Raw genomic sequence first — 22,323 nt, forward strand, 5'->3', positions numbered from 1 at the left:
GTGTTCTTTAAACTGGCTCAGGGCTGTAGGACTCTGTCTGCTGTCGGGCGGCTTCCCTGCTGCCGCTTACTTGTTTGTTGGTTAGCATTATGTGTGCGCATGCACAGCGTTTGTGTAGAGTCAAGACAGCTTGGTAGTCAGTTCTCTGCTTCCACCATGTGGGGCCCAGGGAGCAGCCGCAGCTGGTCAGGCCGACAGCAAGCGCTTTGATCCACTGAGCCATCTCCCTTGCCCTGGTGCTTCTGGAGAGCAGGGCGGTGGTCACCACGGCCAAGGCCTCGATGGTACTGGTGACGATGGTAAAGTGGTGCTGTGACCTCCCCCTCTGCCGTGGCCTCCTCCTCCAGGTTGTAATTCTGACTCGTTGGCTGTCTTTGGGCAGGGCAACCCTGGACATCTTCGACTACATCTACATAGATGCTTTTGGGAAGGGCAAGCAGCTGACAGTGAAGGAGTGTGAGTACTTGATTGGCCAGCACGTGACGGCGGCGCTATACGGTGTGGTGAATGTGAAGAAGGTGCTGCAGCGGATGGTGGGCAACCTGCTGAGCCTGGGCAAGAGGTGAGGGCCTGGCTTCCTCTGCTCCCGCAGTGTAGGCCTTCTAGGTTCTGTGCAAACACAAGAAGCGTGTTTAATGAGCTGCCCTGTGATGACTGCTTCTGGGACATCAGCCTTGCATTTGTTCATAGCCTCACCCTCTGGTGTTTGTGGTGGGCTTAACTCTGCTCAAACACTGAATGCATTCTTTGGAAGTCAGTGTCAGAATGGCAGAGGTCATGTCTTCCTGTCCAGGTGCTGTGACCTCTGACCTTACACCCTCCTGTAAGAACAGAGTCTAGGGTTAACTTTGCTCCATAGTTCAAGGAAACCTGTCCTGGGAAATGGCTGTAGGATGTGTGTTGCAGTCAGTTTCCTGATGCCCAATAGGATTCAGCTAGCAGAATTCGTTGTTAATAGATTCTTTTTAGAACAACTGTCAGTTGGTGGCACAGGTGAGCAGACTGCAGGGGGGGTTATAACCTCACAGGTGAGCAGACTGCAGGGGGGTTATAACCTCACAGGTGAGCAGACTGCGGGGGGTTATAACCTCACAGGTGAGCAGACTGCGGGGGGGGTTATAACCTCACAGGTGAGCAGACTGCGGGGGGTTATAACCTCACAGGTGAGCAGACTGCGGGGGGTTATAACCTCACAGGTGAGCAGACTTCAGGGAGCTATCACCTCACAGGTGAGCAGACTGCAGGGGGGGGGACAATAACCTCACAGGTGAGCAGACTGCAGGGGGGGATTATCACCTCACAGGTGAGCAGACTGCAGGGGGGGATTATCACCTCACAGGTGAGCAGACTGCAGGGGGGGTGGGGTGCTATCACCTCACAGGTGAGCAGACTGCAGGGGGGCTATCACCTCACAGGTGAGCAGACTGCAAGGGCTATAACCTCACAGGTGAGCAGACTGCAGGGGGGAGGTTATAACCTCACAGGTGAGCAGACTGCAGGGGCTATAACCTCACAGGTGAGCAGACTGCAGGGGGGGCTATCACCTCACAGGTGAGCAGACTGCAGGGGGCTATAACCTCCTGTCCACATGTGTATGCAGCTTGTCTGCTCCTTAAGCCCTAGCTAGCACAGAGCAGACACTTATTACAAGTGCTGACCCCAAACTGACAAGTAGAACCAGGGTTCACTCCTATTGGTGTGAGCTCTGCAAGTGTCACCCAGGGTAGCCCTGCCCCCTCCCAGCCTCTGTTCTGCTCTTCGGGGTTCTGGATCTGTGTGTGCTGCTGAGGGGACTGCTTAGTGAGCACAGATTTTAATGTGCTGTAAGACTTTTATGTTCACTGTGGATTTTGCTAAGAGCTCGCAGTGTTGAGCAGGGCGTCTGGGAGTCAGAAAGCCTTGCGAATTTGAAACAGTTGTTTTTAGACATGTGTTGGGAAGCCCACACTGAGTCAGAGGTGATTTATTCTCCCCCAGGGAAGGCATTGACCAGTCCTACCAGCTCCTCAGAGACTCCTTGGACCTGTACCTGGCGATGTACCCGGACCAGGTGCAGCTCCTGCTCCTCCAGGCCAGACTCTACTTCCATCTGGGTATCTGGCCAGAGAAGGTAATTATCTTACTTTGCTGCTCGGCCTTGCCTTAGAGAGGAAAGCTGTAGCTGGACCAAGGCTGTTGAAGGAGTAAGTTCAGATCTGCTCCGTCCCCCAGTCCTGACCCCCTAAAGAAATGTTTTTCTCTCTTCTAAGAAGCATTGGTTCTGTCACCAGGAATGACCTCTGAGCTCTGGACACAAAACCCCTGTCCTGCCTCTTGCCCACTGCCACCCCATGGTGCCTTCCCAAAGTCACCTGACTGCAAGGAGAGGCAAGACAAGTGCTCTGTGCGGGCTTTGCTGCAGCTGTAGGACATGAGAAGATCCAGCTGAGACCGGCTGAGGCTTCTTACTGTTCAATTCTGGGGGTGCCCATGCTGTAATCCCCGCATCTGGCAGTGAGTGCTATGAGGAGTCACCTGTGGAGCACAGAGCTGACTTTGGCCCACTGTGTGCAGTTTGTGTGAGTGAGTGTGCAGGAGTCATAGCCCACTCCCATCCCTCCCTTGGGCTGGGGAGAGGCCCCAGTCCATGCTGTCTGTCTAGAAGGCCTGCAGAGAGTGTGGTTCTGAGCCTCTGTGGGTGTTTCCCGAGATGGGCGGTCTCCACAGAAAGCCACTGCTCTGGGGGCTGGAGAGATGGCTTGGCTGTTAGGAGCACTTACTGCTCTTGCAGAAGACTTGAGGTTCAGTTCCCGGCGTGCACTTGGCACTCTCAACGACCAGGGGATCCAGTGCCCTCTTCTGTCCTCATGCACCCCCCCCCACACACACACACACAAACACATCCACACTTTCAGAATAAAAAGTAAATTCTCTCATGAAGTGACTATACTGGACCATCAGTTCATGGCTTTAAACATACATAGTGGGGTGCAGACATGGGCAGCCCCAAGTCCTTAAGATGTCTTCCACGACCCAACAGACATGTGCTCTGGAGGAGTGCACCCTGGGAACCGTCACCCACTCAGGAGCCCAGGGTTTAGTCCTTTGACTTTGTTCAGCCAGTTCTGTTTGTTGAGGGATTTCAGGATCATCCAGAAGGAGAGAGAGCAAAGGTCCCTTCGCTGAGTTGTCCCAGTTGAGTGGCAGGTCCAGTCACGGGCCTTTGTGGTTGAAATTCTCAGTGCTGCCTTCCAAGTCTGCAGCTGGCTGGCAGTCCCACTGGGGACACGCCCACTGGGGGACACGCCCACTGGGGGACATGCCCACTGGGGACACGCCCACCGGGGACACGCCCACTGCCCAGCAGCGCCCTGTCACCTTCCCTTTCTCTTCTGCATGTGCTGCCGTGTGGAACATCTGGACCCCTCCCCTCAGTTCATGGTGACCCCAAGAGCGTGAGAGAGGTGCTTAGGGGCCCATGTCAGTAGACAGGCTGCTCTCCAGAGGAGGGCTTCTGGAGGAGCTCGAGGGTGGGTCACCTGAGGAAGGCAGCCTGCCAGAGGCCTGGGGGAGGGGTGTGCATTTAATGAGAGGAGGTGACATCAGCCTGTGGCCATGGGCCTTGTTTGTTAAGATGATCTGTCCCTGAGCAGGAAGCCTACAGGCTGGCTCCCTTCTCCCTCTCTGTCTGGTGAAGTCGGGAGAGCTGCAGAGCCCAGTCCTCTTGGTCACTGTGGCTGTGGGTGGGAGAGTGGAGTCAGGAGGTCATGTTTGTGGAAGTCACAGCTTTTGCTCTGTCCTCTCAGCTGTCCTGTGGACTCTTTGGTTCTTGCCGGTTTCCCGTGCTAAACGTCAAGAAGTTACCTCTCAGTGCACTGAGGCCACCGCGGGTGTCACCCTGAGAGTCACAGTGGCTGAGGAGAAGCCGGCTGCACTTAGTGCTGCTGCCAGAGCCTCGGGGACTGTGACCGCCTGCCCTCTGTGCAGTGCCGGAAGCACCCTCCTCCCTTCCCTGCATGAAAGCCTGAGCCGTTCTGACCGGCCCCATTGGCCTTGCCTTGGCCACCATCCCCTCTACTCCCTGCATGCTTACCTCACACGTGGCCACTGTATGCTGATGCCCGCCACTGACCTTTGCTCCTGTACACTCCCCAAAACATGCACGCTCTCACTCCCAGCCCTCCCCAGGCCCTGATCTGCCAGCGGCCCTTCTGTCGCTGTGGCAAGGCCAGGAAGTGGCCTTGCCCTTTCTCCTACTTTGATGCCCCTTCTGCCTCATGGCCACTGGCTCCCAGGCTCCTTCTGTTCTCCCGTCTTGGGTCTCCCGCCGTTGAGGTTCACACCAGGATGCTCTTAGGTTCCTCTACCCTGTGTGCCGTCCCAGGGGCTTCTTTCAATGCCTTTACACCTGGGCAGGGGATGGGAAGACATGGCCTGTCTGCCTCCTTGTCGTGTCCACGGCAGTCAGGGTCTTACCAGAATAGTGGTCCCTGAGTGGCTCTCTGCTGCCTTGGGGATGCTTTTCTTACCCTGCAGTGTGGCTCACAAGTCTCCATGGTTCTGTCCCACCTGCCTGACCTTCCATGTCCCACATCTGTGTGTCGTGGTGTCCCCACCCACCCCGTGCTCTAATGCAGTCCTGCTGTGTCCACCATGCAATGCTGCCTGCCCCTCTGCTGACCCCTCAGCTGCATTGGCACCCCACCCTCCTTACACCGACGGTACATACAGTGTGCTCCCCACTAGCCATTCTCTGTGCTCACAGCACTGGCTGTGGCATGTTCGGGGATGGTTGGGGGACCATAGTTCCCTGGGACATGAGTGAGGGGGACTCCCAGAACCTACAGTCTTTCCAGCGTGGGGCTGGCATTCCGCTCCGGAAGAGGGTGTTTAAGGCTTAGGCTGTTGGGGCTGGGAGAAAGTGCCATGGCAGGCTGTATAGAACTGGCCTGGGACCACCCATGGCAATCAGTGTTCTGGCCTGTGTCAGGGGCTCCTGCCCTCCCAACTGCAGCCAGCAGACAGTCTAACAGACAAGCAAGGGGAGCCCAGAGCTCAGAGGGAGACTTAGTGGACAGGCAGGACTCGTGCACACAGGACGGTGGACTGGTGGCCTTGGAGCTGCCTGTCAGTGGACTTACAGAAGTGGGACTGTCGTCTTCTGTGGGAGCCGGGCCACAGCCTGTGTGCTGCTGTGTAGCCAGAGGAGTGGTGGGTGGAAGGGAGTGTCCCTGAGCAACGGGGCTCCTCCCAGCTCTCGCCCTGAGCCCTGGGTTTTGTTTTTGTTTTTATCTGGGTGGATAGCAGCTTGTTGTTTTTGTTTATGAGGCAGGGTTACAGTATGTAGTCTGCACTGGCCTTGAACTCAGGGTCCTGTTCCCCAGTGCTGGGATTATGGATGTAAATCACTGTGTCCAACCAAGGCCTCGAGCTTTGGCTGGGAACATGATACCCACTGTCAGCATTGTCTTGTAAACACACCAGGTCCAAGTCACATGTCCCCTCACCCTCAGCCTCACACATCCATGCAAGGAGTCAAAACTTCCTGCCTTTCAGTCTGAATGTGGGCCACCTTTGTGCCCTGAAGAGTCCGTGTCTAGCTGTGTGCACAGTGGCTCACTGGCCAGGACACACAAGGATGGCCATTGTTTCTGGCCGAGTCCACAGAGGCTCACTGTTGGATGCTCTCAGCTACAAAGGACAGATGTCATGAGCATCCCCACTTTGAGAGCCCCTCCTGGAGGTGGGGTGTGAACGGGGACTGGCTCCTGTGGATCTCTGTTGAAGCAAGCTTCAGGGTGTTTGGGGTGCTGGCACTCTGCCTGTTGTTCTTACGTTAAGTTGCATCACAGTAATTAGGATGATTCTGTTGTATTTCCCTGGCACAGTGGCGGTTGAGACTGTGGGCTGAGAGTCATACCCAGGGCCACATCTTTGTAAGCCTCCCACCTCAGACCAGCATTTAAACTCACTGAGCCAAATTCCTTTCTTGGAAATCAGTAGTGGCTGTGCACTACCATGCCTAATAGACACCTCCAGTTCATCACCGAGAAATACCAGGAGCCTGTTGATATCTCTTGTGTTCCTACTGTATTTATTGCTCAGGAAGGTGAGGTTGAGCTTCAGAATAATTGCTGAGACGTCTGGCTGTCAGTGTGACAGGGAGTAGCTCAGCAGAGAAGCAGCTGGTTGATGGATCTGGGCCTAGAGTTGAGGTCACCTGTCCTAGTAAGGAGCTCCAACTCCGGCAGGACTCAGTAAACCAGGACTGATGTGTGCTGTTCTCAAGCATCACAGGGCTGTGTGGGTTCGAGCATGTTGATGTGCATACAGACACTTTGCTTGAAGCCTGACCCTTGAGTGGAGGCACTGTGAGCAGCAGACAGACCGTGCAGGGTCAGCCCTGCTCCTGCTGCCAGCCTCCGCTCTGCAGAGGTGACTGATGAATTGCTGCCATCCAGAGGCCTAGCTCCTCCCTCGAGTGACGTCTGAATTGGAGCTACTCGCCCGGCACCAAGACAGTTCTCCAAGTATCTTTTTGTCTTGGTTAAGGGGTCTTGAGGACTTTCCCTTCTTAAAGCAAGAATGACAGGATAGAATGGTTTCTGTACTTTAAAAATAAAGACAAGTTGGCTTCCTCAGCTCCTACGCTAACCAAGAAATGTTTGGCCCATTACAACTCCTGGTCCACAATGGTGTGCTGTCGCCGGCCTTTGTCAGGCTTCATGGGTAGGTGTCAATCCCACGCTTCGGAAAAGAAAAGGCCTGGCGAAAATATTATCTCCTAGTCTTTCTGTCTTGTCTTGAAGGTGCTTGACATCCTCCAGCACATCCAGACCCTTGACCCCGGGCAGCACGGGGCGGTGGGCTACCTAGTGCAGCACACACTAGAACACATTGAGCGCAAGAAGGAGGAGGTGGGCGTGGAGGTGAAGCTGCGCTCCGAGGAGAAGCACAGAGATGTCTGCTACTCCATCGGGCTCGTGATGAAGCACAAGAGGTGAGTGCCTGCTCCGGCCTCCGGGGCTGCCCGCAGAGGCCCACCCTGGGACTGCAGGCTCTTTCACCGAGTGCCCACCACAGGCAGCACAGCGGGGCCCCGTCTGCACCCTGCTTCCTACTGGGAGCTGTAATGTCTTTTGTGGACTCTGACTGCTCCTAGAGCTTGTCTGGGGCACTGGGGGTCGAGCCTAGGGACTGAGCAAGCTAGAAGCTCACTGAGCTGCGGCCCCAGCTCTCCTCCTCCTGCTGCTGTCCCTTCTCTGTCCCCTGCTATCTCTGGTCTGGGTTAGCAGGGCTTTCCTGAGCTATAGTTCTGCACATGGCTGTTCACCAGGCAGGATTAACTCCAGAGTGCTGGTGCAGGTTCTTATCCCACAGGCACCCGAGGAGCCCTTGGCATGCTGGAAAGCCCAGCCGCAGGTGGCGCTGTGTTAAGATCAGTCCACGTGAGTCTATTTAGTGGGTAGTAGGGATCTGTTAAGATATAAATTGAGGAAATAGACTCACGAATGCAGAACGGAGTAGACAGCTGAAGTCATTCTCTGTTCTGACTGGGAGCGAATCCACCTGGCAGTTCAGTCAGACCAGGCAGCAGGCAGCAGGGAGAAGGGGAAGTGACTCTTCTCACTTTCCTTTTAAGAGGTCAGGTACGAAGGCAGGAAGTACCGCCTCCTTTGGGCCCTATGTCCCAAGGTCATGGGCGGAGCAAATACCACTACATTTCCCCTTTTGTCTAAATAAGAAGGTTCTAAACTTAATGCAAACTATATACAATAAGAATGATTATCAAGTATTGTCCAAGAAAAAGGGTAATCACATAAACAGAAATGGAACTACAACCAATGTCCAGATCATAGGTCAATGGCAAATTTCCAAGATTGCTCCAGTAGCTGTCCTATCATGAAGATTGTAGCTCTAGTACTAATATGTTCTAGCTAAGATATGAGAAGATCAGCCTGCCTCTGCCTCCTTTCCATCTTCAGGACTCCCTCACTGACAGGCAGTTCCGTCAGGCCACACAGTGTTCCTTGCTGACATGTGGCTGCTCCTCACCCCTCCATTGTCTCTGTGAGGATAACCAGCAAACCCTCCCCTGTGAGGGGCTGTGATTTCCACTCAGTGAATTCTTTCTTCTTAACTCTCTTTGGGAACTTTCCAAACTTGGAAGAGTAGAGAGAACGGCACACGAGGCTCCTCCTCCTCCTGCTCCTCCTCCTCCTCCTCCTGCTCCTCCTCCTCCTGCTCCTCCTCCTCCTCCTCCTGCTCCTCCTCCTCCTCCTCCTGCTCCTCCTCCTGCTCCTCCTCCTCCTGCTCCTCCCCCTCCTCCCTGCTCCTGCTCCTCAGTTCTGGACTAATGAAGCTGATGTTGCACTTTCCCCCTAGCCTGGCCTCTGTAAAGAGAAGGAGGGCTCCCTTACTTACTTTGATTTAACCTCATCTTACCAGAGGTAGTCTCTTGCTCTGCTCCAAAGTTTTTCTTAAGCCAGGCATGGTAGGAGCACAAGCCTTTAATCCCAGCACATGGGAGGCGGAGCAAGCTGATCTCTGAGTTGAGGCCAGCCTGGGCTACATAATTCCAGGACAGCCAGGACTATGTAGTGAAAACCTGTCTAGAAACAAACAAACAAACAAGGTTATTTTCCAGATTAAGTGCTTTGTTGATGGTGAGAGGAAGGTTTGTAAAGAGGGACAGGGTGTCCTGACAAGTGACTCCACATGGGATAAAAGCAGGTAATGAACAAAGGGCATGGAAGAACCCCGGCCAGGCTCTCCTGACTTCCCCACAGCTCCGAGGCTTCCCAGGAGCTCATCTGTGGTCTCCCTGTGCTCCCCAGGTATGGCTACAACTGTGTGATCTATGGCTGGGACCCCACCTGCATGATGGGCCATGAATGGATCCGCAACATGAACGTGCACAGTCTGCCTCATGGCCACCATCAGCCCTTCTACAACGTGCTGGTGGAGGATGGCTCCTGCAGATACGCAGCCCAAGGTAAGGTCTTTGCTTGACCTGCACCCGCCCCTGACTGACCATGCTGTGGGCAGAGCTCACCAGCGTGTCCCGGGGTGGCAGCTGCTCACTGTCCTCACCAGCCAGACTCCTGATTCCCATCTCCCAGGCCTGACTTCCAGCAGCGCTGGCCTGAATCGCCCTCATGTGGCTACAGGTGGAAACTGCAGTTCCCTGCACAATGGTTTTTATTAATAAGAGGGACTGTGGATCCTGATGTGATAAATAGTGTGCCCTCATGGGTGCTAAGTCTGTCTGGGACCCAGGCTGGGCATTTCATACATGCAGAGCTTGGACCTTGTGCAGGCCACCTCCACTTTATCTTGCCCACGAGGACGTGAAGCCCGGAGCTTGGTGATGGGCTATAACCTGAACCATCAGGCCTGCTCTGCCCACACAGTGATCAAGTACCGAGGGCTGAAGTGTCAGGGCTTCAGAAGGCAGGAATAGTGGCACGTGAGTGATTGTGAGCCATCCGAGGCCAGGAGCACCCGTGCAGTATGGCTGCAGGCACCTTACCTCCTTGGGTTCCTAGGTGAGGTAAAGGGGCTGAATGCTCCCTGGGTGTTCTGGAGGCTCCCACGGGGCAGTCTTCAGCGTTTGAAGCTGAGGCCAGTGAAAATCGAAACTGCATTTCTGAAAGTCACCGTGATTTAAAAATGGCCTGGGGCTTTGCTACATGACAGTTGAGGAAGGCTTTCTGTCCTGAGCCATGACTCCAGGCTCTGCTGGTACCGGGTGCAGCAGTTGTCCACTCTACAGAGTGAGTGTGGACATCTTTAAATCGGTACTGGGGTGTCTAGAAACAGTTCATTGAGTTGGTTTGCTCGGTGAGTTTGTAAATGGAGCACTTAGCTTCAGTTTCTGAACAGTTCTGCTGAAGCCTCAGTGTACCTCACTGCACGTGCGCAAACCCGTGGATAGTAGTTTGCAGTCACAGTGGTGAACAACCAAAAGAAGAAGACAATGTCTGTGGCCCAGTGACCCAGTGACCCAGTGACGGACCATGGGAGTGGCTGTGATCACGTTAGCTTTTGCTGGTTTCCGAAGGCCCTTCTGTTGGCCACAGGACCATGGCATCTCCTGGGGGCTGCTGTGTGATGGCTGTGGGGTGCAAGGTCACTAGGAACCTCTCCTTCACAGCCACACATATGCATTCCCTCACCTTCCTGGGCCAGCTCGTGTCTCTGGTGACCTTGTGAACGAACTGTGTGTGTGTGTTGGATTTCCAGCCTGGGCTCTCTGTTCTGTTATCTTGGGGTGTCTCATTCTTTCCCCTGAACTGCTGCTCCACCTGCCTGCGCCTGCAGACGCACTGCACATGGTGCCCCGTTTACCGACAGTGGGTTCCACGTCTCTATCTGTTTCATCAGTGAATAAAGACACAGGCTCTTGCCAGTGTTGGAAGGGTCATTGGAGGATCCTGCCTCGTGGTGCACCAGGACTGTGGCAGCACACCAAACCCTGTGGCTGATAGCTCATGTTTCCTCAGTGTTCTCATCACCCTGGTGTCACCACAGGCTGGCCTTTCCAGCTCCACCAGCTCCAGCAGATGGCTGTGCTGTGGTTTGCCCCCTTTGCAAAGCCTCGCTTGGGAAGGACTTCTCACTGCCCATCCACCCTGTGCTCCTGCGCCAGGGCTTTGATTGTTGGAAGCTTCCAGGCCTTGGTTGCTTTGGGGTTGTCTGAGGTTGAGCTCAGCTCCTTGTCTCTTTACCTGCTCTACCTGTGGACGAACAGTGATGTCTGAGGCCTGACTACTTGGGTGTCCTGCCCCACCAGGCTGCTCGTAGGGCCTGTGCTTCCATGTCGTCCCACCCCCGGTGATGCAGAGGTAACTCAGCTTCTCCAGTTAGCAGGAAGGCCGTGGTCGTGCTGTGTCCTGTCCATGTTGCTCCCCAGAGACCATGACACTGCAGCTTGCCCAGCACTTGTCCACGGCTGACACAGGAGCATTGCAGCTTGGGAGTGTCTGCTGCCCCTGCTCTTGTCCAGTGACTTGGAGATGCTTTTCCCTGATGCCCCTCCTCCCCTTACCCTCCAACCTCCACCTTCCCCCCTCCGGCTCCCTACCAGAGTCTCGATTCTTATTCCAGTGTGTTGTGATCACAGGGACAGTTCGATGCTCACAGCCCATAGTTAGCTGCAGGATGGAGGCCTGGATGAACTAGATTTTTAATTGTTCTAGAAAATTTATTGTTACTGCATGTGTGTGCCATAAGCAGGGGTATACGTGTTCCAAGGCACGTGTTGGAGGTCAGAGACATTATGAAGTTGGTTCTCTCCCCTCTTGATGCGGGTTCCAGGGATCATCTTGGGTCCTCGGGTTTGCACAACACATGCTTTGACCCACTGAGCCATCATCTCAAAGGTCTGAGGAGCTACTTTTTAAAAAAGACTTTATTGTGCTTTTAATGACGTGTATGTGTGGGGGTGTGGGTGTGGGTGGGTGGGTAGGTGCAGTGTGAGTGTAGTGCCTGCAGAAGACAGGCGTTGGATCCTCTGGGACTGGAGTAATGGGTGGTCATGAGCCACCCCAAGTGAGTGCTGGAACCAGACTTGGGTCCTCTGGAGCAGGCGCTCTTACCTGCTGGGCTGTCTGAGCGGCCAACAAGCTACCTTTTTAAATTACTTTCTTCAATTTTCCTTCAAAGGTTTCTGGGTTTTTTGTACTATTTGTCTTACTTCTTTTGATCTAATTGTAGTGATTCTAGTTCCCTGAGTAGAGGCCATTAGTGACGCCGCTGCTCCAGCCCTCAGCCTTCCACAGGGCACTGAAGAGTGGCTGCCAGAGCCCTTGGGTGGCACTCTGCAGTGTCTAGAGTTCCTGAGTCTTGTGTATGGCTCCCTGCGCCCACTGGGGGGAGCACTGCAGCTCTTCAGGGCTCCTGTCCCTTACTTCACGGCTCCTGTGTGCTGTGGGAGGTGTGTGTGTGCCGGGAAAGCCTATCTCATCCCTATCAGAAGGTCGGGTGTTTGTCTGATACCAGATGGCTCTTGGTGCAGCATTGGACCCAGGAGCCCCGGTTGGGTGGCGCTTCTCCGTCCTTAACTTGTGTCACACCCACATTGCTGTCCCCACCCCAGTCTGCTCCTGCTGGTACATGTGGTCCTGGAGTGAGGTCCCCGTGGTGGGGCTGGGGGTATAAAGTGATGTTTGGTCACTTGAGGGGGCCATTTGGCTTTCACTTGTTTAGATTCTATTTTGTAACATGGACTTGGACTGTGGTGTGCATGGAGAGATGAGAGGCCAGCTTGTGGGAGTCAGTTCTCTCCACCACGGGGGTCCCAGGCACCAAATTGAGGTCTTCGGGTTGGTGACAAGTGCCTTTACCTACTGAGCCGTTTAGTGGCCTGGCATTGTCATTTAAGAAGTAAAACCCTCAGACATACACTCTTCTGCCTGGTGGTCCGCCCCATGGCCCCTTGACTAGAGACACATCCACACTAAGTACCAGGAGGTTTGTGGTCCCTGTTGAGACAGTGGAGCAGTGTGTGTCTCTAGTTTACTGCTGAGTAGCAGGTAAACCCAATGCAGATAAATGCTTAGTGTGCATTGGATATAGATAGCAACAGAAATGAGTACCAAACTCCAGGGTATGCAGGACAAACCAAGGGTAAAGGGACACACTCCACTGGTGCCCCCCCAAGAGGGAGGCCCTGGGCCAGGTGCCCCTAGAGGACTCCAGGTGGGGTTTCCGAATGTATGTCCGTGGAGTTGAAGGATGCTACAGATTTGAGGTTAAATAAGCAAACATAGTTCTCTGAAAACTGCAAGTGTTTGGGGTTCTTGGAGTACATTATTTTACAGGCATGTCAGGTAACATGTTCCCTCCAGATGCACAGGACCAGCTTCTTCCCTCTCTCTTCTCCTGCACAGGTTGTTCGGTCTCTGTGTCTGGGGTGCACAGCTATGGTTCCTGCTCTTGGGAGGCAGGAGGAGCATTAGTTTGAAGCCAGCCTGGGCAGCCTAGTCTCAAAGTAAACCTTCCATGTGGCTGGGGGTGCAGCTTGAGTGTAGTGTGCTTGCCTGGCATGCACAAGACCCCAAGTTCGGTCCCCAGAACCCCAGAACAGACTGTCTTATGTTCTCTTCTTTTGCTCCACAGCAGGCCTGAGGGAGGGCCAGCAAGCTAGGGAAGCAGTCCAGCTGGAGGTGGCCCCGGGGAGCCTGGAGCTTGTGCTGTTAGCTCCCAGTTTGTACTGTTCTTGCCTGGGCCTCCCAGAGCAACCTCTCGTTAGAAGCCATATTCAGAACCTGGCTGTGTTGTCTCCAGAGCTGTGTACCCCTCCTCCAGGCACGCAGAGGCCAAGAGCTCCCTGCACGGGCCACTGCTGAGCACCTAGAGAGAGGGCAGCCATGGCAGGGCTGCTCAGGGACGGGAGGTCCTGTGGAGCAGGGCATCTCCCCCGAGCAGATGGGCAGTGGACAAGATAGTTCCTGTAGTGGGGCCTGCACTCTGGGGTGCTCAGCAGAACCCCTGAACTCCTCCGCCATTGCAAGCCAAAGCAGCTCCCAACTCTGACCACCGGAAATGCCTGCAGACTTGGCCACACATCCTTCTGGGGGGTTGTAGCTTCCCGTGAAACCCCACTACATTAGACAAACTCGCCTCAAAGCAGGGGTCAGATGCCCACTAGAATTGAATTGGTTTTACTTCCTCCGTCCTGCCTGCAGTACGGCATGCTCCTTGAGAGCATGAGTCTTCCTTTCTTGAAGGTCCAAGACTGTGCTCTCTGGTGTTTTCTGTGGGGCCTGAGGCCTCAGCAGCTGGCCTGGTATGGTCTGGGCCCCAGGAAAACATGGCTAGAGCCCCCCGGGCAGGTGCTGGTGCTGGGCAGCACAGGCAGTGTTATTGTGAAACAGCCCCTGGGGGGGGTTTATTTGACTCTTATATGTGTCAGTCTGTCCCAGTTACAGCCCTTGAACAGTGTAAAATGTGAAGGGACTGAAATTGGCTGCATCAGCTGATTGCGGGCAGGCCAGCCTTGCTGGTGTGTAGGCAGCCCAGCTCCTCCATGCACATACACGTTCCCCTCAGCTCTACACTTTCTGGGTCTGACCTGCCCAGAGCCCGCAGGCAGGTCTCTCCCTGTGGGGCAGGGCCAGAGCAGGGCCATGCTGTGAGGCCACCACAGGGCTGGCCAAAGTAAGCTCCAGATTCGAAACGGATCTGCGGTCTAGAATTGCCAGGTCTCCCGGTATCTTCTCAGGGGCACACTTTCCCTGACCCAGTACCCTCCCTCCTGGTCAGACCCCTGTGTCCACACTAAGTGTCTTAGTGTGCTGGTGAATTCCTACCAGTTTTACTTCTCATGGGGACACGTCCCTAACCCATTCTGAAGATGTGGCCCCAAAGCAGTACATTCACATTTTCCCCAGACCCTTAAAGGGAAACACAGGGGTAGTTGGCCACACTGTCCACCTCTCACAGACTAGTACAGGGACAGCCTGCTCTAGGGGGGCCTCTGGGGGCCTGGGGCCACCCTGTGTGCTGCTGTGGCAAGCCTTGCCAGGCCCTGCTTAAAGGAATTCTGGAGCAGAGCTGTCTGTGTCTGTGCCCTGGCCTCCTCTCTTGGGGGCCCTTCCCAGCAGTAGGACTTTCTGCGCCACTGTCTTCTGTGTGAGACACCTGGAGGATCTGTTCCTCCGCTGTAGATGTCTGGGTTCTGTCCCTCTCTCCTGTGGCAAGGCCGAGATCAGGAGAAGGCAGCCAGGCTCTCCTGGGGGCCGAGCAGGATGTGAGTGCGGCTGTAGGCACCGCTCACCCAGGCAGTGTGAGCCCCGAGTGGAGCTCTGGTGGAGAAGGGCGGCTGTGGCAGCGGCTTCTCTCTGAGGACAGCTAGAGCAGGTTGGAGACTTCCAACCAAGTGGTAGTAGGGTGGGTTCTGACCCTGCCACTGGCTGATGTACGGCTGAGGATGTCTGTCTGTCCTGTGCAGGGAGTACCCACCCCGGAGGCACCACTGGGATCTTGGAGCCGTGTGTCCCACCCACTCAGACTAGGAAGAGGTCTTCTGAGCAGGGCCACAGGGAAGGGAACGTGTGTTCCCCCCTCCCAACTGGGGCCACCTCCACCTTTTCCTCTTGGGTTCCTCTAATACCAAAACTTCTCTGTGGTAACTTCTGCTCTGTTCCAAAAGCTCCTGTGGAAGGAGTGGCTGGAGGGTTTCTGCAGAGAGCCGCTGCAGGAAGTGGAACGCTAACCGCAGTGTCCGGTGCCTCTTTGCCAACAGAAAACCTGGAATACAACGTGGAGCCTCAGGAAATCTCACACCCGGACGTGGGGCGCTACTTCTCAGAGTTCACAGGCACGCACTACATCCCAAACGCAGAGCTGGAGATCCGGTATCCTGAGGACCTGGAGTTTGTGTACGAGACGGTGCAGAACATTTACAGTGCGAAGGAGGACCCAGCCGAGTAGACTCAGGGGAGGTCGCACCTTTGCTGCTGCTGCCGCTGCCGCCGCTGCCTTCTGGGGGACCAGGATTCCTGAAGGACACGTGCCGTCCCCTGGAGTCAGCACAGGACAGCCACTTCACCAGCAGCCTTGGCTGCCTCCCCACTTTAGATGGCGTGTGCTCCTCCGGCCACAGAGACAGCGTTGCTCTCCGCTACACTAGTGAATCAGTTGAAAGGCACCGTGTCCAGTGGCATGGCTTGTCTGCTTGTCCCGTGGTGACAGTGTGTGACATTCTGTCTTCATGAGGTCTCACCGTCCACACTCTGTTCTTTCATCCTCTTCCCATCCTGTCTCCATTCACACTGTGTCGGCGTTTCTCCGGCTGGACAGACGGGCTCCACCTTTCCTGCTCTCTAGAACTTGGGCACCCGAGGCAGGACCGCCTGCCCTCTGCCTTGAGTGTGGTTGTGTTCACATGAAGGCATGGAGATGGGACTCGGAGCCTTTTTTATTTTATTTTTATTTTTTATTTTTTGTTAATACATGAAACACAGATTTTAAGTGTTCCCTTCCCCCTTTTAATTTAATTGGGAGAAGGAACGGCAGCATCTCCCTTGTCTCCCACTGGGTCTGTGCACATTTCCACCCATCGTGAGCTTCCGTCTGACTCCGTCGGCTCTCTGAGCAAGTGCACAGCAATGGCCTTTCCCAGTGCCGTTCTCCACATCCAACAGCTGCTCCGTTAATATGACTACTTGTTAATTTAGGAATCGGCCCCAGTGCCAGGAGTGGGTCTTAAGTTGGTCATAGGTCCATTTCCCTAGTGAGGCCTGCAGACCAGATGAAAATTGCTCTTAAAACTTGTAGCTCCTGGTCCCCAAAGACCAAGAGAATGGTTTGTGTTCTGATCAGGAAAATGAACTCGAGAAGCGTAACCAGGATAAACAGGTCTCACACCCCTGTCACCCCTTAGAGTTACATCCAGACCGTCCATCCTGAGAGTGTAGGGCTTTTGGGAAGAGGAGTGCATGCTCTGGGCTTCATGCTGCCAGTCTGAAGGCTCCAGGACACTGTCCAGGATGAGGTCTAGCCTCGGGTCACCCTGCCTTCACCTGATGCTCTGTAGCAGATCCTAGCAGGGGCCACCAGGTTCTCAGACAAGCTGCCTTGTAGGTAGTTACCCATTGGGCTGACGGCACCTCTGCCCTGCGTTAAAATGCCATTGCTCTAGTGAGGGGGCTTTAGGGAGCTGCCTGCCTGCCTCGCCTGCCTGCCTTCTGCATGTGTATCCTCACAACACTAGATGACTGCCCCTCCTTGATTGCCCTTCACCAGCCCCGGGATGACAGGAGGGAGACCATTGGGTAGTCTCGGGAGGGACAGGAAGCCGGAGGCTCTTGCAGCTGATACGGCTCTCGCCCAGCGTCCGTGTCTCACCAGTCAGAACTCAGAGGCGGGTTTGAACTCGTATTTGGCAGTTGGACGGACCACTTAGCATCTGCCTGAGGCTGGAGGATCTTACAGCTACTCATTTCAAGGTGAAAACCAACCCACACAGATTCACACTCTTGCGTCCCCGTAACTAAGCAGCCGCGGAGCATGCTGGGAGTTCCCATTGTTGGGCTTCTGCTTTGATCTCCTTTTTCCATAGAGAAACACTGAGGCTGAGAGATGGCTTCCCTCCCTGATCTGACTGTAAATATGTACCTAGACTGTTTTTAAACGTGTCTCTCCACGAAGGCTTCGTTTGGCTGAGGGAGCCTGTATCACCCGTGTAAGTTGGTATTTGGGCACTTTATATTTTTCTAAAAATGTGTTTTGGATCCTGTACTCTAATAAATCATAAGTTTCTTTTTAAAAATTTTTCCAAAAGTTTTCTCCATTTTCAAAAGCCCTGTTATAAAAAGTAGAACTTTAACAATGTTAAAATACTAAATATTTGGTTATAGCAACTTCTCTTCAAATGAATGCCAAGGGGTTTTTTGTTTTGTTTTATTTTTTTGGTTTCTTTTGTACAATTAATAAACGAACTTACCGAGAGAAACCACACCAGTGACCTGCCCACTTTCATTCAGTAGCGAGAGAAGAGAAAGCAGGGTCTCTCTCCAGTATAAAATAGGGGAAGAAGCTAGCCGACCCTAGTGTTTCTTTTAACGATTGACAGGTGTCGTACTGAGGTGGACTTTCTGGGCCCTGCAAAGACTCCGGGTGTCTGGTTGTCAGAGGAGGGCCCCTTTTGTCTGTGAACTGAGAACTGCAAATTCAGGAGGGAAAAACCAGGACAGTGGTGTCTGTTGTCACTGTTGGCATGGTAGCCACACTCCGCAGGGATGTCCTACTGGGAACACCGGCTGGGGCTATTCAGAGTAGGGGCCTCATACACCTGCAGCCCTAGACCGAGAGGCCAGACAGGGGGACGTGTCTTCCCCAGGACCTAGAACTTGCCCAGCGCGCGCGCGCACACACACACACACACACACACACACACACACACACGCATGCCACCCCAGGTCCAATGTCTGCAGGCATACTCTGAAGTGGGCTCAGAGAGACTTGAGGTGTCCAAGGCTCGCTAGTCCATCCCTGTCGCCCCAGTTTGCCACGGCCTTGTTTTCGAGCTTGGAGTGCCTTCTTGGACTCAGTTATGTGTGCCACACCAGCTACTTAACGCTCTTGTTCAGAAGTGTTTCCGTCTTTTGTAGTAACTAGAGCCAGGCCAGCAGCAGGTCCCTTTCCTCTAAAGTCGAACCCAACTGGAAGTGGAGGGACTTGGACGGCCAGAGACTTCATTTGAAAGCATCTGTGACTATGGGCATCCAGACGTGTCCCGTACTGTCTTCGTTTATCTGGCTTTGGATGGAAGGAAGGAAGGAATGTATACGGAGGCAGAATTGAGAATGGGCCACTGGGCTCATGAGGACTCGGATGGCTGTCATGGTGTGCTGGCTTACCACCGCAGACACTAACCTAAACAGTCCGCCTGGCCACATGGCTGGCAAAGCCCGATCACCAAACATCTCGGCTGCTCTGGGCGGCATCTCTCGCTTGTCTTTTGATTTGAAAGGAGTGATGATCCCTGCCCTTCGAGGCTGCTTGGAGGCAGGCTGCTGCTGGATTAGGCGCTTGTGAGCATAAGGTCCTGCTGTGTGTGAACCTAGGCCAGGCTGTGTGTGGGGGTGGGTGGATGGGAAACCTACCCTTGAACCCAGCCCTTCACAGCCATGCTATGGACACAACTACCTCACTGCACTGCTTCCCCCAGCCTGTTCTGAGCACCCCCAAGCCTGGGAGTTCAAGAACGTTCCCTTCTACGGATTCTTCGAAAAATTCTGTGCAATTCCAGCATCGATGTGCAGCAGCCGAGTAGCGATGACTGTATCAGGTTAACACCGCTTCTGTAATAAACAGACCCCCCAAACACTGCACTCAAGCACCATAGAACTTTTGTGCTCTGGGGTTGCTGGGGAGGGGGAGGAGCTGGCATCCAGAGACCCAGGCTTAAAGAAGTGGCTACCAAAGGTCCCCTGGGGCTTCTCCCCATCCCGTGTGAAGAGAATAAGGGTGGAGGGACACGTCTAAGTTCCTGTGAATGGATCAGGTCGGCCCACTACAGCTGCTCATCATGTATGTGAGGTGACCCCTGCTGGTCCCGCAGCAGGGCCGCTAACATTAAAGATGGCCATCTGGGAAAGTGTCAACAGTTCCCCAGCCTTGTGGGACATGACAGACAGTGGGGTGCCCCTTACACAGTCAGTCCCCAGTGTAGATGCTGTGGGAGTCACGAAGGGGTCTCCTGGGGTGGCCTCTGCTGGCCACCCATCACTAGCTGGGACCTTCATCCGGGCTGGGCAGGTAGCTCAGCTGGTACAGCATTTGCCCTGCAAGCCTGAGGGCTGAGGAACTTCCTCCTGGCTCCCACACTGAGAGCTGGTTATGGCAGTATTTGTAAGGTCAGTTATGTGAAAGCAGAGGCTGCAGGTCCTGGGGGTATGTGGCCAGCCAGCCTAGCTGACCTGGTGAGTTCCAGGCCAATAAGAAGCCCTGTTTCCATGGATATAGGACAGTTGGAGATGGTCCTCTGGCCTCCACACACAGGTGCACAGGTGTATACCGGTACATACACACTTGTTTAAAAAAAAATTTTTTTATGTACGTTAGTGTTTGGCCTGCATGTATATCTGCATGAGGGTGTCAGATCCCCTGGAACTGGAGTCACAGACAGTTGTGAGCTGCCGTGTGGGTGCTGGGAATTGAACCTGGGCCTTCTAGAAGAGCAGCCAGTGCTCTTAACCACTGAGCCATCTCGCCAGCCCCTACATTTGTTTTAAAAAAAAAAAAAAAAAAAGACTTGAGTCAGGGCCACCATAACTCCAGAGGAGCCTGGGAGACACCTCCCTGGAGGGATGTAAGGCCAGTGGGCACTGTTGTCCTCATGTGTCCATCCCCAGAGTCCTTCCTGCTCTCTGTGACCCCCCACAGTTCTCCGCCAGCTATAGAGAGCAGCACAGTAGTGGCCAGGGCTCCAGCTCCTAAGGACCCCCTGAGTGAAACAGGGCCCAGACCACTGCAGCCAAAGCGCACAGAAGCCACCAGTGTTTAGGAGCAATAAAGGCCTTACGTAACCCAACATTATCTTGGACTTGTCACCGAGTCCACCTAGAAGCCCTCTCTCAAGCCTGCCCGCCTGGTTACCTCAGAAGGGAGGGTCCTGTGAGCCTGCTGCCAGCTTGGAGGCCCATGCTAGTACTCGATCCTTCAGCTTGTAACACGCTGTCACTCTCCCGAGTGACACTCCGAGGTCTCTAATTGGTTACCCAATAACCTATAAATGGTATCTGGAGTTCTCTTCCAGAACGTTCCAGCCTCTTCGGCGGCCTTGCGCAGCCTCCTCTCCGTGATGTCATGGTTCTCCCCTCAGCTGACACCCGCCAAGGTACCCCTGATCATTGGAAATGTATTTTCCAAACCACTGTGGCGTGGAGATGTCCTTGTCTCTCTTTGCGGCTGGACCACTGTCTGTGGTCTGTCGACGAACCCCACGCCGGCCCCCTGTCTTAGCCGTCCTGAATACAGCAAAGCACAAAACACAAGACACCACAGACTAATCCATGACAGTGCCACCACTCTATCCAGCCACTTCAAGATGGCACCCCTTTCTCCCTCCTCAGCCCTGACCACTCTTCCCCGTTCCCGTGGATCTGTCTCCTGTGGACACTTGTGTCTGTGGGATGCTGGCCATGAGGCCTTCTGTGTCTGGTCTCTTTCTCAACGTCCAGTCACGATTGCAGCTGGGAAGGTGTGCATCTCCGACACGAGACACCATTCTTCCACTTGGCTGTGGATGGACACTTGGGACCAGCGTGCCATGAGGCCCTGGGAAACGTCCACATCCTGGCACAGCTGTTATCTCTATGTCAGAAGTGGTTCTTGCTGAGCTGGAGAACATTTTGCTTGCTAAGGGGGATGCTGTCCTGCTGAGAATGTGACCTCTGCCACCGAGCGCCGAGGGGCACAGCTCATGTCGGTCTTGCTGAGTCAATATGGAAAGCTGAAGGGCCACAGATTGCTCAGCCCTAAAGGCATTCGTCCTCAAGCATAGTGATCTGAGGTCCAGCTACTAAACACACATGCTGAATGGAGAGAACTGACTCCAACAGGTTGTCCTCAGACACACACACACACACACACACACACACACACACACACACAGTTTGCACACACATGCACACAAATATATAAATAAACAGATAAATATGCTTCAAAATATTTCTCAAAAGATGAAAACATGGCTGTGGTGGAGCCCAGCCACAGACCACACACTCAGCATGCAGAAGGCCTCAGGCTCTGTCTCCACACTCCACAAACCATGCACTGTAAACAGTATAATCTAGACCTGAGTCCCGCCCCCCCCCCCACAAGTCACCGCCTTGCCCGACTCCTCACACCCATGCCCATGTTCGATGTTCCTTTTTGATCTCTCGGTGCCATGCACCATCCCCTGATGAAACCGGCTGGCACTTCTGCCTGGCACCTGGCCGGCGCCTGCAGAGTCGGGACCCACCGGCAGCATCCATCGCCCTGCAGAAATGAGATGCTGAAGAAGTGACCTTACACTGCTCGTGGACAAGGCTCCAGCAGGGCTGCGGTCCCACCGAGAGGCTTAACTTTTTCCCTTCCACGGCACACGCTGGTCCCCAGCCAGAGTGAGGATCTAGATGTCGTCCGGAAAATGCAGCCCAATGCTGACGGTCAGGTTAGGGTTCCAGAATGTTCTTTTGTTCCAGGTATGAAATCCATAGGAAACAGTTTGTCTTGTTCTCGAGGACTGGATTCTAACATTTTTCAGGCCTGGGCTAGGGGCTGCAACCCTGTCTTCCCCTTGACCCAGGAGGATCCTTGGCCACCACGGAGTCACGGGAGAATGAGGCAAGGCACAAGGTAGTGTGGTCACTCACAAAGGTCCAGATGCTGGTGTGGGGTTTCCTCTGGGGTTTTGTTTTATCTTAATTTGTTCCTTTTTCTTTCTTTCTTTCTTCTTTCTTTCTTTCTTTCTTTCTTTCTTTCTTTCTTTCTTTCTTTCTTTCTTTCTTTCTTTCTTTCTTTCTTTCTTTCTTTCTTTCTTTCTTTCTTCTTTCTTTCTTTCTTTCTTTCTTTCTTTCTCTTTCTTTCTTTCTTTCTTTCTTTCTTTCTTTCTTTCTTTCTTCTTTCCTTCCTCCTTCCTTCCTTCCTCCCTTCCTTTCTTCCTTCTTCCTTCCTTCCTCCTTCCTTTCTTCCTTCCTTCCTTCTTTCCTTCCTCCTTCCTTTCTTCTTCCCTTCCTTCTTTCTTTCTTTCTTTTTTTGTCAAGTGGTTTCATGTCTTCATTTGATCTCACTGTTTAGCCCCAGGCTGGCCTGGAATTCCTGACATCTTCACTCAGCCTGCCACAT

General features: G+C 53.9%; 1 protein-coding gene across 2 annotated transcripts in view; it reads left to right on the forward strand.

The window, feature by feature from the left end:
* Window positions 1-17,257, forward strand: part of Fbxo21 (F-box protein 21) — a 35,439-nt gene extending 18,182 nt beyond the window's left edge. Inside the window, exons 8-12 of one of the 2 annotated variants that reach the window (XM_076560126.1) lie at window positions 383-562; window positions 1,978-2,110; window positions 6,768-6,979; window positions 8,817-8,974; window positions 15,230-17,257. In XM_076560126.1, coding sequence (XP_076416241.1) covers window positions 383-562; window positions 1,978-2,110; window positions 6,768-6,979; window positions 8,817-8,974; window positions 15,230-15,417 — 871 coding nt within the window. In that variant the 3' untranslated portion in view covers window positions 15,418-17,257. The remainder of the gene's footprint in view (window positions 1-382; window positions 563-1,977; window positions 2,111-6,767; window positions 6,980-8,816; window positions 8,975-15,229) is intronic. The other variant, XM_076560127.1, reaches the window with a different exon arrangement.
* The last annotated feature ends 5,066 nt before the right edge of the window (window positions 17,258-22,323 follow it).

Source organism: Peromyscus maniculatus, chromosome 23 (genome assembly GCF_049852395.1).
Source record: "Peromyscus maniculatus bairdii isolate BWxNUB_F1_BW_parent chromosome 23, HU_Pman_BW_mat_3.1, whole genome shotgun sequence".
Lineage (NCBI taxonomy): Eukaryota > Metazoa > Chordata > Mammalia > Rodentia > Cricetidae > Peromyscus > Peromyscus maniculatus.